The sequence below is a fragment of the Phoenix dactylifera genome, chromosome 9 (assembly GCF_051530095.1).
Source record: "Phoenix dactylifera cultivar Ajwa chromosome 9, Ajwa_hap1_PhDact_Kaust_v1.1, whole genome shotgun sequence".
NCBI classification, from domain to species: Eukaryota; Viridiplantae; Streptophyta; class Magnoliopsida; order Arecales; family Arecaceae; genus Phoenix; species Phoenix dactylifera.
The window spans coordinates 31827410-31840450 of NC_143198.1; the positions used below are offsets into that span (position 1 = coordinate 31827410).

A 13041-nucleotide genomic window follows, 5' to 3' on the forward strand; every position below is an offset into this window, starting at 1 on the left:
GTGTCGCAAAATGGTACAATTCTGTCCAAAACATTGACCTCATCTGCAAGCCCTTCCACACCTACCATTAGCCGCTTACAACAGCTTTTAAACACCACCTTAAATTCGCTTCCAGCTGAACATAGAACACAGACTTATCACGGCTTCTGCAACAGTACAGCAAAATTACATCTCAAACGAGAAAGCCAGTGTTGAAGAATGGTTGAAAACTAGCCATGAAACGCAACAGTTTGATGGATATCTAACAAAAACTTCGGCATCTCAGAGGAATAGTTCAAAAGGGATTTCCCCATAATAATAATAATAATAATAAACAAAAAACATGGATGATCGCATATGAAAAACATGGGCAGAAACTGCTAGTCAGTTTCTTCAAACACCAACAGAATCATCACTAGCTATATAGATGACAAAAAACAAACATAAATATATAGAAACAGCATAAATACTAGATCTAAGGATTTATAAGGATTCTATCACATTATCAGATATATATCCTCTCCCGCACAAGCTACATCTGATTGGAGTTAAGAGTCTACTGTCGGTCTACACATAAGCAACTAGAGCTGACATGGTCTATTCAAGTAGTCACTAACAAAAAGTCATCCAAAACTAATTCCAGTGGCTGAACTCAACAAATAGTCGTTCGTTTACATCGCATTTATCCATGCTCACTAACGTCCGATTTCTGGATTGCACCAAAGCATCTCCATCAGGATGGCACTACAAAACAGGAAAACCACATTTTGTCAGGATTCCAGAAAATATTAACAGAACAATGTGAGAAATATTATACGATCATAATGGCCAGATAGAATAACTCCATCATCAGAAATCACACAAATCTGATGTAATTTAGTGACTAGCATAGAGAATTAGCACAATCATAATGCAAAAGGTGTCTTCAGGCATAAATGAGAACACACCGCCAAAAGCTGTAGAGCAAAACCAGAGAACGTGCAGTGGCAGAAAGCTAACAACCATTAAGATGTGATAAACGCAAACTCAATTAAGCTAGCACCCTGAACATGGTGCCATGGTGACTGGAATACAGTAAAACAAGTTAACCAATGATGACCTGAGCAGATCACATTGCCCGAGGGCTTCTGAGACAATCAAAACAATCAAGACAGAGCATTAAACAGCTAAAATTAAAAAGTTGACACTGGACGGTAAGCAAGAGCATTTTGCCTGGAACAGTAAAATGTAATTATCGTGCCACATCAGCTTCCCCATCCACACCAAAAATGTGATACCCAAACAACAGTTCATAGTGAGATTTCTTTTTTCTGTTTCTCTTTTTTCTGAGTCAAATATAACAGAGGAAACTCGCATATAAGGGAGGATTTCCCAGGTCTAAATTATCTCCCACAATCATGAATGGGATTAACCTACTTATCTCTCATCAATCACTCACAGAGCACAGCACATACAGACACAGATAATATAACCAAAACAAAAACTTTTTGAGTAGCCAAAGGGATTGCTCATGTGTTTTCATGGTAAAACACAGGCATAGAAACTTACTGTATGTCGAGGTGTCAATTTGCTCTGGCAGCTCCTTTATGTCCACCTCAAACCTCTCTTGAACCTTCACATAATGAATCAACCAATCAAAGCTCATTAGCATCACATCCACATCCCAGAACAAGGCAAAGCGTATACACAACAAACAAAACAAACCTGATTAAGAACATCTGAGTCAGAGGCAGAGGAGACAAATGTAATAGCAAGTCCCTTGGTTCCAAAACGGCCGGCTCTGCCAACCTGCAAACGTACGAGAATGGAGCAGTTAGCAAATCAATGACGAACTGACTGAATTACTCTACAATAAATCAATGGATAAAGAGCGTGACCCTGTGCAAGTATGTGTCTGCAGAATCTGGCATGTCATAATTTATTACGATGTTAACTCGTTCAATATCAATCCCTCTGCCAACCAAATCAGTAGCCACAAGAATCCTCTTGTGCCCTTCTTTGAAGCCTTTGTACCTTGTCAATCTGTGATATAGCATAACAAAGCGCACAATACATTTCAATGTCATTGGCAATCAATTATCTAGCAAAAATGAATAGAAAATAACATAAACACTTGTCCCATTATGCCTTGATGTATTGAATAACAAATGTAAATTGGTAAAAAAAAGTCTGATAAGACAGGTGAACATAATAACACAGAACAGTCACTACAGTCCAACAACAATGAATTGTCACCAATCACAACCACAAGCATTGAGAGAAGCATTAGAAGCTAGCAAGTTCTCAAAAAAGGAGAAATATTAAATACAAGTAATTCTCCATAAACCAGAAAGAAGCAGAAGAAGACAGCAGAAAAACAATAACAGTACAAAGCAATTAAATTAATAGAACATACATTCTACATGACATAGCATTTATGGAAAAGGAACATGAAAGTATATGAGTATGATGCTTGTATGATGCTCTGCAAATCAAAGGCTTCTGAATAAGTAAAAGACACTCTTTTCCATTAAATAGTTCGTTCTTAAAGCATTTATCTTGCTAAATCAGCACTTCCAAATATTGTCACCAAGATCACCTGCTGACATTCACCACCAGATACAAACATTCGCATGTAATAGCAAACATCATGCAGCGATAAACAAAAAGCGGAGAAGAAATGTAATTCAGCACCAGCATAACTTTCGATGTTCCAGATATCAGACATCAATGAAAAACAACATAAATATCAAGAGAGTAAGGTTGCTGAAAAACAAAATTATAATGTGATTTACTCCAGATGTCACCCAGGGCTTCTGAGTATAAAATCCGGAAGAAAGAATTGAAGGTCTAAAAACCAAAATAAAAGCCACTGACAAAATTTACAAGGATTACTACTTTTTGAGAACAATAAGGCCATAAGGAAAGAAATAAGATAGAACTGAATCAGATAATATGATTCTCTTGACATATTAACATACACAGAGATATTGTTTTTGTAGTAAAACATGCAATAAGAATTTTTTTAGATGAAAACATAATAAAAATAACACAAAAACGACTCTACACATAGAAACCATGCAATCAACCTGCTAATTTTAGTTCTGTTTGAGGATGACTAGACAATTAATTTGCAGGAGTAACATTTGAAATTAATGATCATTGTAGTTCTGTTTGAAAAGGTCAGCAAGACTCAAACCTCTCTTCCTGTGACATTCCAGAGTGGATGCAGATTGATGGAAAATTGCACTCTACCAGCAACTTGTTCAGCTCTGCAGCTCTGTTGACACTTTTAACAAAGATCACCACCTGATTGAAGTCCAGCGCATCCAAAAGATCATTCAATTTCCGGTTCTTTTCCAACTCGCTCAGTTTGATGTAGTGCTGCCATTGGAATAAATGTCAGAAGAATGCATATCAAAATTATCTACCAAATGTGCAACATATGATAGTAAGTACCTGTACTAAACCATGCAGGGTAAGTTTGGCCTCATCGTCCACGTATATTTCCATCGGCTGAAAGGCAACAAATGTCAGAAAGAATATTAGGGCCTTTTCTTCAAGCAAACTGAACCCAGTACCAAGTGAATGATGCATGAACTCCAGTCCACTTGATTTGGCATATACAGCCTCTTCGTGGCAACTTGTAAAAGTATCGCTGATAAATCATTTTTTATAGCATGCCCAACAAGGAAATTACGATGCTGCCCATAGTTCATTCCTGATTAGCAACGTCTGCCTTGTCTACCAACATCATGATCACAACATAAAAATACAGCAGGAAGCCCAACCAAGAATAACTAGGGCCGCCCTGAGAGCAGCAGGGATTGGCAACGAAACGAACCACGACCATGCAGATACAAACACACCATCAGTCCAAGATGGAAAGCAGACGCCAACCTAGCTGCAAACAACCTTCATGGAAACCAGACTTTTTAAAGACCACTACGAATGCTATGACATAAGCCACTCCCCCTCATTCCCAGGAAATAAAAAACAAAAGGGATAAAACTCCATTCTTGCCCACACCATCTCACCGACCTAACTAAAATAGGTTCAGGAAAAAGGTGAAAAAAGGAGCAGCGAAGACTATAAACACTAAAGAAGAAGCACGTCCAGAGTAAAGTAGGGCATAAAAAAGACTTGACTTCTATATTTGAGCAGGCTACAGTACATTACATCTTGCATAAATCTCTTGCAAACAGGACGTATCTCCTTGCTGAGTGTTGCTGAAAACATCATGACTTGCTTATCATGAGGTGTCATTTTGAAAATCTCCTGCACATCTCTCCGCATGTCTACAGAAATACACAAAGGTGAAATGCAAGAATAAAATAAAATAAAACGAAAGTAGAATAGATGCAATTCAACAGTAAATGCAAATAACAAACTCCTCAAAACCAACATAATGGGGAAAAAAATAAAGCATACCAAGTGACTCGAGCATCTTGTCGCATTCATCGAGAATAAAATGCCTCACATTCTTCAAAGAAAGATCTTTATCCCTAGCTAGTGCCAGTATTCTTCCTGGCGTCCCAACAACAATGTGAGGACACTCATTCTTCAGTATATCCTTATGTTTTGCAATATGAACTCCTCCATAGAACACAGCAACTTTAATATCAGGCAAGTATGTGCTGAATCTCTCGAACTCATGGCAAATCTGAATAATGTAGAAAGGTGTCATGAAACATGAATTGAACATCTACATCAACAACAAGGGATCCACACAAACAGATAAAATTTCAAGAAAGGCAAAGAACAAACCTGGTAAGCTAACTCTCTCGTATGGCACAAAACAAGTGCAGCAACTTGGCCTGCAACAGGCTCGATTTGCTGAAGTGTGGAGAGAACGAACACAGCAGTCTTCCCCATCCCAGACTTTGCTTGACAGATGACATCCATTCCCAAAATAGCTTGAGGGATGCACTCATGTTGTACTGATGGAGAACCAAACAAAATTGGAGCAGTACCCTCAGTAAATAAAAAATAACCTTCTGGGTCCTTTAATGGAAAGGTTTAACAAATTCTCCTCCGAAATCAGAATGTGGAAGTAGTGTTTACCTGAAAATTTATCAAAACATATGTCATTCTCTGAGAGAAACGTTTAAACATGATAAATGATTTCTTCAGAAATATGTAAGAGCAGAATTCAACTTCGAACAATAATTTCCTTTGGGCAAGTGGGAGGCATGTACAAATAATGGTTGCAACCAAAAAGTCCTCAACCTTGTAAGCTTCAAAGGTTTACTTTCACAACTTCTGTCTCGGTTCTAAATTTTTTTACAATTTCATTTTTCCCTACCTATGTAAAGAATGCCTTCACATTGTTTGCTACTTTGAGTTATTAGCAACAAGTTGATCAAAAGACAGTAATTCATTAATAAAATGAAAATCAAAATGAAGAGAAATTCCATGGTTTCCAACAAAAAAATATACGAGCAAAGCAAGCTGCGTGAGCACAAGTTTACACAGAAAAGAACCACATTTTATGTCATCACGCCAAAACAGCACTCATCATAAAGCTGCCAGCATGCAACAGCAAAGTAAGAACTAAGTCAAAACATTTTCCAAATATATAGTTGTTACAGTACAAACATGTACTATACTTTCAAGCTTTCAGACAGACAGGAAAAATCCAAAAGAATGACTGACTCTCGTACACGCTTGAAAGTGTTGGAAGAAACTCCTTTTGGAAGGCCTCCAATTACATGTAGGGAATCAATGTTCCCCAATACAACACATCCAATACAGTTTGTACTCAAAACAAGAAGAAGACCCAAATCACTACAAAACATCCAAAGAAAAAAAAAAGGAAATAGCACTCACTAGAAAGAAAATATAGCACAGTCTTCCTACATAAGTAAGAACTGCTTCATTTCTTCCAAAAATATCATCTTCTCTTGTCTCAATCTAATGGCGAATCCATAAAGCATGCAAGTTTTTAATTTATTTTATACAAGGAAAAGAAAAGATTATTGTCCACTGTGATACCTTAAGCCACTACAAAATTATGCAAGACAATGACCTCATTTTGCTTCCAACACCAAATGTTCATGTTCAGACCTCCATAAAATAAGTCCATCAATAAATGACAACAGCTTCTATCTGTAAACTATACTCAAGGATTCGCCCTTTGCTTCTATGCAGATCACGTGCCCACTAGCATTATGCCACAAGGCATAGCAACTAAGACCTCTCCAGTCATAACATCAACAGAAAGAGTTGTACCATCCAACCACAAAATCTTACAGACCTCTATCCAACACTGCAATCAACAGAAAATGAAAAAGTAAAAACTGATCCCAAAACCAATCCACCCCCAACTTGAATGTTGAGAAAACAAGAAAGAAACCACCAGAATGTCTCCAAATATGAATCCTTCTGCACATGAAACCCATATGGACAACCACTACAAACCTAAGTTCACATGAACTTAATATACATCTTAACCAATTTCATGCCCTAATTATTTTTTCACATGAACCTAACAAACATCTTAACCAACTTCATGCATTTCAAATTCAGTACAAAATCCCTCAATAGCATCTGAAGCTAACCAATACCCCTTAAACAGCCCCGCACTCTCACAGAATCATCTAATACAGAGCAACTAACAATACATCTAGCACCTTTCATCACTATTCTCATTGATAAAAATATTATGTAATGCAAAAACCAACGCGCCCCAAAAGAAACATTACACCAAAAGAAACATTACACCGGAAACACAACCAAAAAGCCAAGTGGTTCTGAAAAACCACAAATGATCAACAAATGATGCAATGCCAACAACACATTAACTAAAGAGTACACAAACAATAAAAGGAAAAAAAGAAGAAATCAATCATTCACTGGAAAAGAGATGCCAACACAACTCTTTTCGTACTTCAATTGGAAGCAAAAAAATCAATAGAACCATATCACCAAGATAGGAGAAAAACTTATACTACATAAAGCATTTTTGGCATGTAGACATCACATGATGATGACATGATATTCTACAAGCTAAATTTCACCCCTCTGATTAAATGTTGTTAATAAAGCCCAGCAGTCCCACATTCTTACAATGGATAATTAAATAAAAGCTAAGTGTATCAATTATTCTGAACAAGTAACACCAAGTAGCACACGATAGATTGCTTACTGGTAGAGAAAAAAAAACACTAACTCTTCCACTCACAAATTATACAATGGACAATTGAATAAAAGCCAACGCTATGCAAGTGTCAGATTGATTATGCTCCACAAGTAACACCAAGTAGTACACAACAGATCGCTTATTGGTAGGAAAAACACCAACACCTTCCCGCAAACAATCATTTGGCACAGTGGAGACAGTTCACAGTGTATGTCAACCAAATCAAAGGAATATCATAAGTTGAATCATTGTTTTACAACATCATGTCAATGTGAAAAACAATGATGATTGAAATAAAATGCTTGCCTTCAGAAGGATGCTCAAACCCTGAATCTACTATAGCCCGAAGAAGCTCTGGCTTCAATAGGAAGTCTCTGAATCCGGAACTGTGAATTCCAACATATCCTCTGCATTGCATAAAACAACGAAAGTAAGAAGTCAATTTTTTTCCAGAACAAAGGCTGGCAATATATAAACATGACTTTGTAGATAAAAACACCACGGACTATATTGCAATTGCATCAAACTGTTCATATTTTACAGCAGCTTTCTCTTTCAGAAAATCATCAATCGAGAATTTAATGGACAACTAACATCAGCTCAAGCGGTCAAATACAGCACATGTCATCAACGAATGGTAAGAATATATTTTTCCTAAAATAGAGCAGAAATTTAAAGAAAGTAGTTATGTAATTCCATAAACTCAATATACCAAGGGGAGGAAAAAACCTACTATATCTATGACTAATAGGATATGAATTCCTCCTGACCGGAATCAAATTAGAGGCAAACTACAAACTCAAAGATACGTACTGTTGTTTCAAAATACATCCCACTAAAATCTGACATTCAGAAACAGGAAACCATGCTTACGAGAGTTTAAGATCCACGAGTATTGAAAATACAACAGAACGTAATCAGTAAGAACATCGGAAATCCAAAAAAAAAAATTAAAAAAGACACGACTAGCAGACAATTCAGGAGAAACATCTAGAGAGTACTCAATACGAACAGTAACTAAATCAGCAACCAAGCAGATAAACCGAGAAAAATGATCAAAAAATGAGATTTGTCGTACTTCTTCGCTGATTCATTATTAGCCTTGGCCGCAACGCTGTCGGGGGCCTTCTCCTCATCCTCTTCGTAGTCGAGAAGCTCCTCCTCGTAAGCATCGTTTTCCCTTGCTTCACCCATTCTGTACGGCTAAAGAAAATCAAATCAGGATCCAAGACGTCTCGCGAAAAGACAAATAACCGAAGTATATCACTAAAACTCACCTTCAAGTCCGGAGATCGCGGATTAGGGTTTGGAGAGGATGCGAGACTTCTGCAAGAAAAATAAAAGACGAAGACGGGGGAAACCCTAGGCTAGAATTTTGAGCGTGGATTAGAGAAGGGGGGAGGAGAGAATGGGAATTCCTAAAGTTTCCGGGGAGGAGAGGGGGGGGGGCGCAGAGTGGAGATCGAAAACCCTCGGCTAGGGTTTCGAGAGGCTATAAGGATGGCAACGATAAAGACCGACGGGCTGATGAGGAGCATATAGAGTCGTATCGTAGGGTTTTAAATAAAGCTAGGTCTTGATGATAGAGGCGCATCAAGGTATACACCGTTGATGCGGTGACCCTTCACAGTAGGGACCGTTTGATTGACTTCTCTGCCATTGCATGGCCTGTTCGCCAGCATAAAGCTCTCTGGAATCCGCGTTTAGAAATTTTTATGCGACGCAAAATCTGCCGTCGTTTTTGACGCATCCAATCCGCTCGTGCTTTCTTCGGCAGGACGCTGCACGCGAACGGGCGAGATGTCTTCATATAAGAGCATCCAACGGCAGATATCATGGGTCCTCGTGATCTGTGTCCCATTGCAATACGGCAGTTGCTTGCTACGATCTGAGAGATTTTTTTCCCGAAGGGTGGGGCCCTGAGGAGGGCAGAGATTCGGGACTCCTGGCCACAGCTTTCGACTTGACTTCTTTTTTTTTTTTTTCTTTTGGATATAAAAGTAGTGTTGCCTAAATTACAAGCACCAACAAGGCCATATATGCAGCCGATCGGGGAAACACCGTTAATTTAACGGCCACAAAGGTGGAGCTTAGTTTTGAGCAAAACTCAGCTACGGTGATGGATTAGATAAAAAATCAGAGACGAAGAAAGATAAAAACTCTCTGTTTTGTGAATTTATTGGATGGTGATAAATTATAACCCCTTTCAAACCATGCATGTATACCGAAAGATAAATAGAGCCGTTGACTGGATAGTCTTCTTTGCTGTCCATCACTTTGAAGAGGTCTTATGAACACATCAAGAGTCTCTTTTCTACCTTCTTGTCATTTTTTTTCTTAATTTTGCTGACTGCACCTACACTAAAGTAGTGTCGGCAGTCCTCGTATCCCAAAAAAAAAAGGCTATCGATTTTTATAGTAATAAGCTAAGATGTATGCTTAATGATTGAGGCTCATAAGAATCAGTGATTGTTATTGGCTATGCGTGTAGTATGGTATTATTTCTTACAGATTAGAGAGGGTGAAGGTAGAGGCAAGACAACTTCATCGGTAACATAGTATTTCCTACGGTGTGTAATTTGCACCTCAGGGTATATGTAGAGTTATCTTGTTTAATAGTTGTCCATGGCATCCAGCTGCATAGCATTTTAAGATGCAAATCAATCTGCGCTCCTTGATCCCTTGCATGGATGTAATAAAACTTGACCAAACTATGCTGCATAAAAGCAAATAGTGTGCATAAAAGCAATATAACTAACCAACCAATCCATAATTCGGTACCTTTTCCAGCTCTTATAAGAGTTGACACGCTAGACAATTGTTTTTTTTACCATGAATTATTGCATGACATGGCTAATAAACCTACTTGAATTGAAATTCCCCCAGAACTCTAGAGGAAAAATCATGTAATTAAAACATGCGACATAGTTACGCTGGTTTTACAACCCAGATCCAAATTTTATGCATTGAAATGGTCGATTTAAAGTGGAATAAGAATATTGCCAAGCTTTTGTACGGTCTGTCAAAGCCTGATAATACACCCGCAGCTGTAGGGGTTTCATTTAGAGTTCTTTGCTGACCTATACATGACAAATTTAAAACCAAAACAAACATGCACATTCACTGTCTCGGGCGTTGACTTATTTTTCCAAGCATATTTCTCCTCCTTTCAACAAATCAAAATGGATAGGAATCTTTCTAAAAATTAGTGTAGAGATATGGTTGAACCAAACACCTTTGTATCAATACAAGAGATTTTAGCATGGCACACTAAGTATTTATCATCTCGAGACAAATTTGCTCAATTTATTTTTTGGAGTATATTTGAAATTAGCTATGGCCATCTTTGGAGCAAGGGATGAAAATTGTTTATGCAACAACCCATGACTTCATCCAAAATGGCTAGCCGGAAGATATTATTTGAGTTTCTTGATCCTGTATAAGTACCTAAAATCTATCCAGCAAATAATCAATGTGGGACTAAACACACGCCCGCACGAATCTTCACGTACTCTCTCCATTCAAGCGGTCCTCATCAGGCTAAGGGTTCAAATCCATTCAAATCTAATCACAACCCCAATAGATCCGTGCTGCAATGTCCCCTAGTCCACATAGGTTATGAGCCAGATCCGTTCTGATATTATTTGCAACAATCTAGAATCTCCTTTAAAATAGGTAACTAGAAGGTATTATTTAGGATTCAAGATCTACCCAGCAAATAACCTGTACGGGTCCTCACATTTTCTTAAATATTCTTTTTATTTTTCAGCATATCACGAAATCATGTTTAGCCAAATCAAAACAAAAAATTAACACTGCCCAAAACCCGCATTCCATGATCACTTTAAGTTATTTTTCTAGCAAAATCACAGCCACTTGGACTTTTCTTATACACGCTTTCTTACATTCGTACTCTCTACGTCCCAAACATCATTCATACCCGTTTAAGCACCCATGGCATTTATGCTGGTGCTAACATACCTAGAACTTTATTTTGATTTAAGTGACGGTGACAAATGTAATATCCTTTAAAGTATACGGTAGTATTTAAAATTAACCAGCTTGGTCAATGTTGAACTACTCATAGATGTTCTTACTCTCCAAATTTTTTCGTTCTCTACTCAAGCTAGCCCAAATAGGCACATAAATTATAATAATTCAGAAGCTCATCCAAAAATATTAGTCGAAAAATATTTTTTAAAATTATTTATAACAAAACAAAACATGAGCTCCAAATTCTTTAGCATTTTGTTCGGATGCGGAGTCGCAGTGCTTTACGCAAGCCCGCGACCCCACTTTTAAAAAACAACAATAATTGCAAAAAAAAATCATAAATTAAAATATAAATCATATTGTTTAATTCAGTCAAAACAATAGTTTGCAATGCTCTTCCCTTCAAAATATACTGTTGCTGAGGGTCCAAACCGAGAACGATTGGCACAGCGGTGTGAACGGGGTTCCCTTTGAATTGCTTTGGTTGCGTTCCACCTTCCGCCGGGAAACCTGCAAGCAAGCCTCGCACCACCACTGGGGTAGTGGGGGCCCTCCGACGATCAAGTTAGAGGGAATCGAAGGAGAAGGAGAGGTAGCAGGTAAGATAATGCTATGGAGAATCTTGCTTTTTCTCCCCCTTCCCCCCCAGCCCCATATATATCAGGCTGGGGGGTTTTTCTGGGGATTGGTCATCGTGTGGCACGATGGGGTTGCCACTGACGTGGCCGTTACAGGGCGTCGTGGGGCAGCGCCGGGTACGGCCATGGCAGGGCGTAGTGGAGCTCCGCTTTGTACGGTTGTTACAGGGGATCGTGGGGCAGCGCCGGATTCGGCCGTTGCAGGGAGTAGTGGAGCAGGGGGCCGCGGCGTGCCTCAGGAGAACAGTCTATTGTTGTCAAGAGATTGCCGACCCGAGGTCGGATTGCTGGATCCAGGGGGCAGCCGACTCGGGGTCGGACTGCGGAGCCGAAGATATCCGACCCGAGGTCAGATTGCTGGATCAAGGGGCAGCCGACTCGGGGTCGGGCTGCGGAGCCGAAGATATCCGACCCGAGGTCGGATTGCTGGATCAAGGGGCAGCCGACTCGGGGTCGGGCTGCGGAGCCGAAGATATCCGACCCGAGGTCGGATTGCTGGATCAAGGGGCAGCCATAGTCTTTCTGGGCGCGCGTGCCGGTCACGTGGGGCATGGTGGCTAAGTTCCCCCGTAACATATACCATATATGTTAAACTCGCCATTACATTAAAGGATGCAAGTAAATTATACTCATTAGCGTGCATCAAAGCCGACCACACCTCACTAGATTGATTGAACAATTAGAATTCACTACAACACTAGTGCTCAGCTGGTCATGAGCTGCCACATGATAGGACCGATGTCGTGCAATCATGGTTCGCACCTCGCAAGCTCCTCATGGTTAGCAACATCCTAGTCGGAATTGTTGGTGATTTCCGAAATTCTGCCAATATGACAGACAAAATATCATCTGCGTGCGAGACGCTTGCACCCAATATCCGGGCCATATTGAGGTTAGTCATTCTTGGCCGACTCATGTGCTCTAATTCTACGGTAGTAGGTAAACTCCTTCACCTATACAACCATCCACAAAGGAGAACCTGAAGGTAAATGCTTAGATGCCCTAACAGACTATAAAAGAACCTCCTTTTGTTTTCCGAGCATCATCCTAACTTAGGGATCAGAGGATTTCCTGTTGGACACACTCCGACAAGAAAATTTCTTCATTTACGTTGTTTCAGGTTTGAGCGCGGCCATCCAACCATGATCCCTATGGCACCTGTTTGCCACGAGTCTTCATCTCGGAGTAGTAGATCATTGGGTTCTCCAAAGTTATTGCATCTCTTATACGGTGTTTAAGATGGATCGGTTCTCAACAGCAACACTAATCATGATCAACCCAACATAGTACCCTTCCAAATCCATTCGATCA

At 39.4% G+C, this 13041-nt stretch overlaps 1 protein-coding gene across 6 annotated transcripts; it reads right to left on the bottom strand.

Moving 5' to 3' along the window:
* Window positions 1-407: 407 nt before the first annotated feature.
* On the bottom strand, window positions 408-8833 carry LOC103719228 (DEAD-box ATP-dependent RNA helicase 15). Of its 6 annotated transcripts, none has more exons than XM_008808372.5 (12): window positions 8377-8833; window positions 8178-8294; window positions 7406-7506; window positions 4726-4898; window positions 4390-4621; window positions 4138-4256; window positions 3418-3474; window positions 3158-3342; window positions 1857-2001; window positions 1684-1767; window positions 1528-1591; window positions 408-723 (listed from the first exon to the last, which is right to left on the bottom strand). In XM_008808372.5, the coding sequence occupies exons 2-12, from the start codon at window positions 8291-8293 to the stop codon at window positions 713-715; spliced, it is 1287 nt and encodes a 428-aa protein (XP_008806594.1). In that variant the 5' UTR covers window position 8294; window positions 8377-8833; the 3' UTR covers window positions 408-712. The 6 variants fall into 6 exon arrangements, with proteins under 6 accessions (XP_008806594.1, XP_088561151.1, XP_008806602.1 ...); XM_088705025.2 differs by having other exon boundaries at window positions 4726-5022; window positions 8377-8635; XM_008808380.5 differs by having other exon boundaries at window positions 8178-8302; window positions 8377-8635.
* Window positions 8834-13041: the final 4208 nt, after the last annotated feature.

Coding starts and splice junctions, on each gene's coding strand:
- LOC103719228 (XM_008808372.5), bottom strand. CDS start 8,293: ATGGGTGAAGCAAGGGAAAACGATGCTTACGAGGAGGAGCTTCTCGAC. Junction 4,899..7,405: donor GTTTGAGCATCCTTCTGAAG/GCAAGCATTTTA, acceptor GTTCTCCATCAG/TACAACATGAGTGCATCCCT. Junction 4,257..4,389: donor CAAGATGCTCGAGTCACTTG/GTATGCTTTATT, acceptor GTATTTCTGTAG/ACATGCGGAGAGATGTGCAG.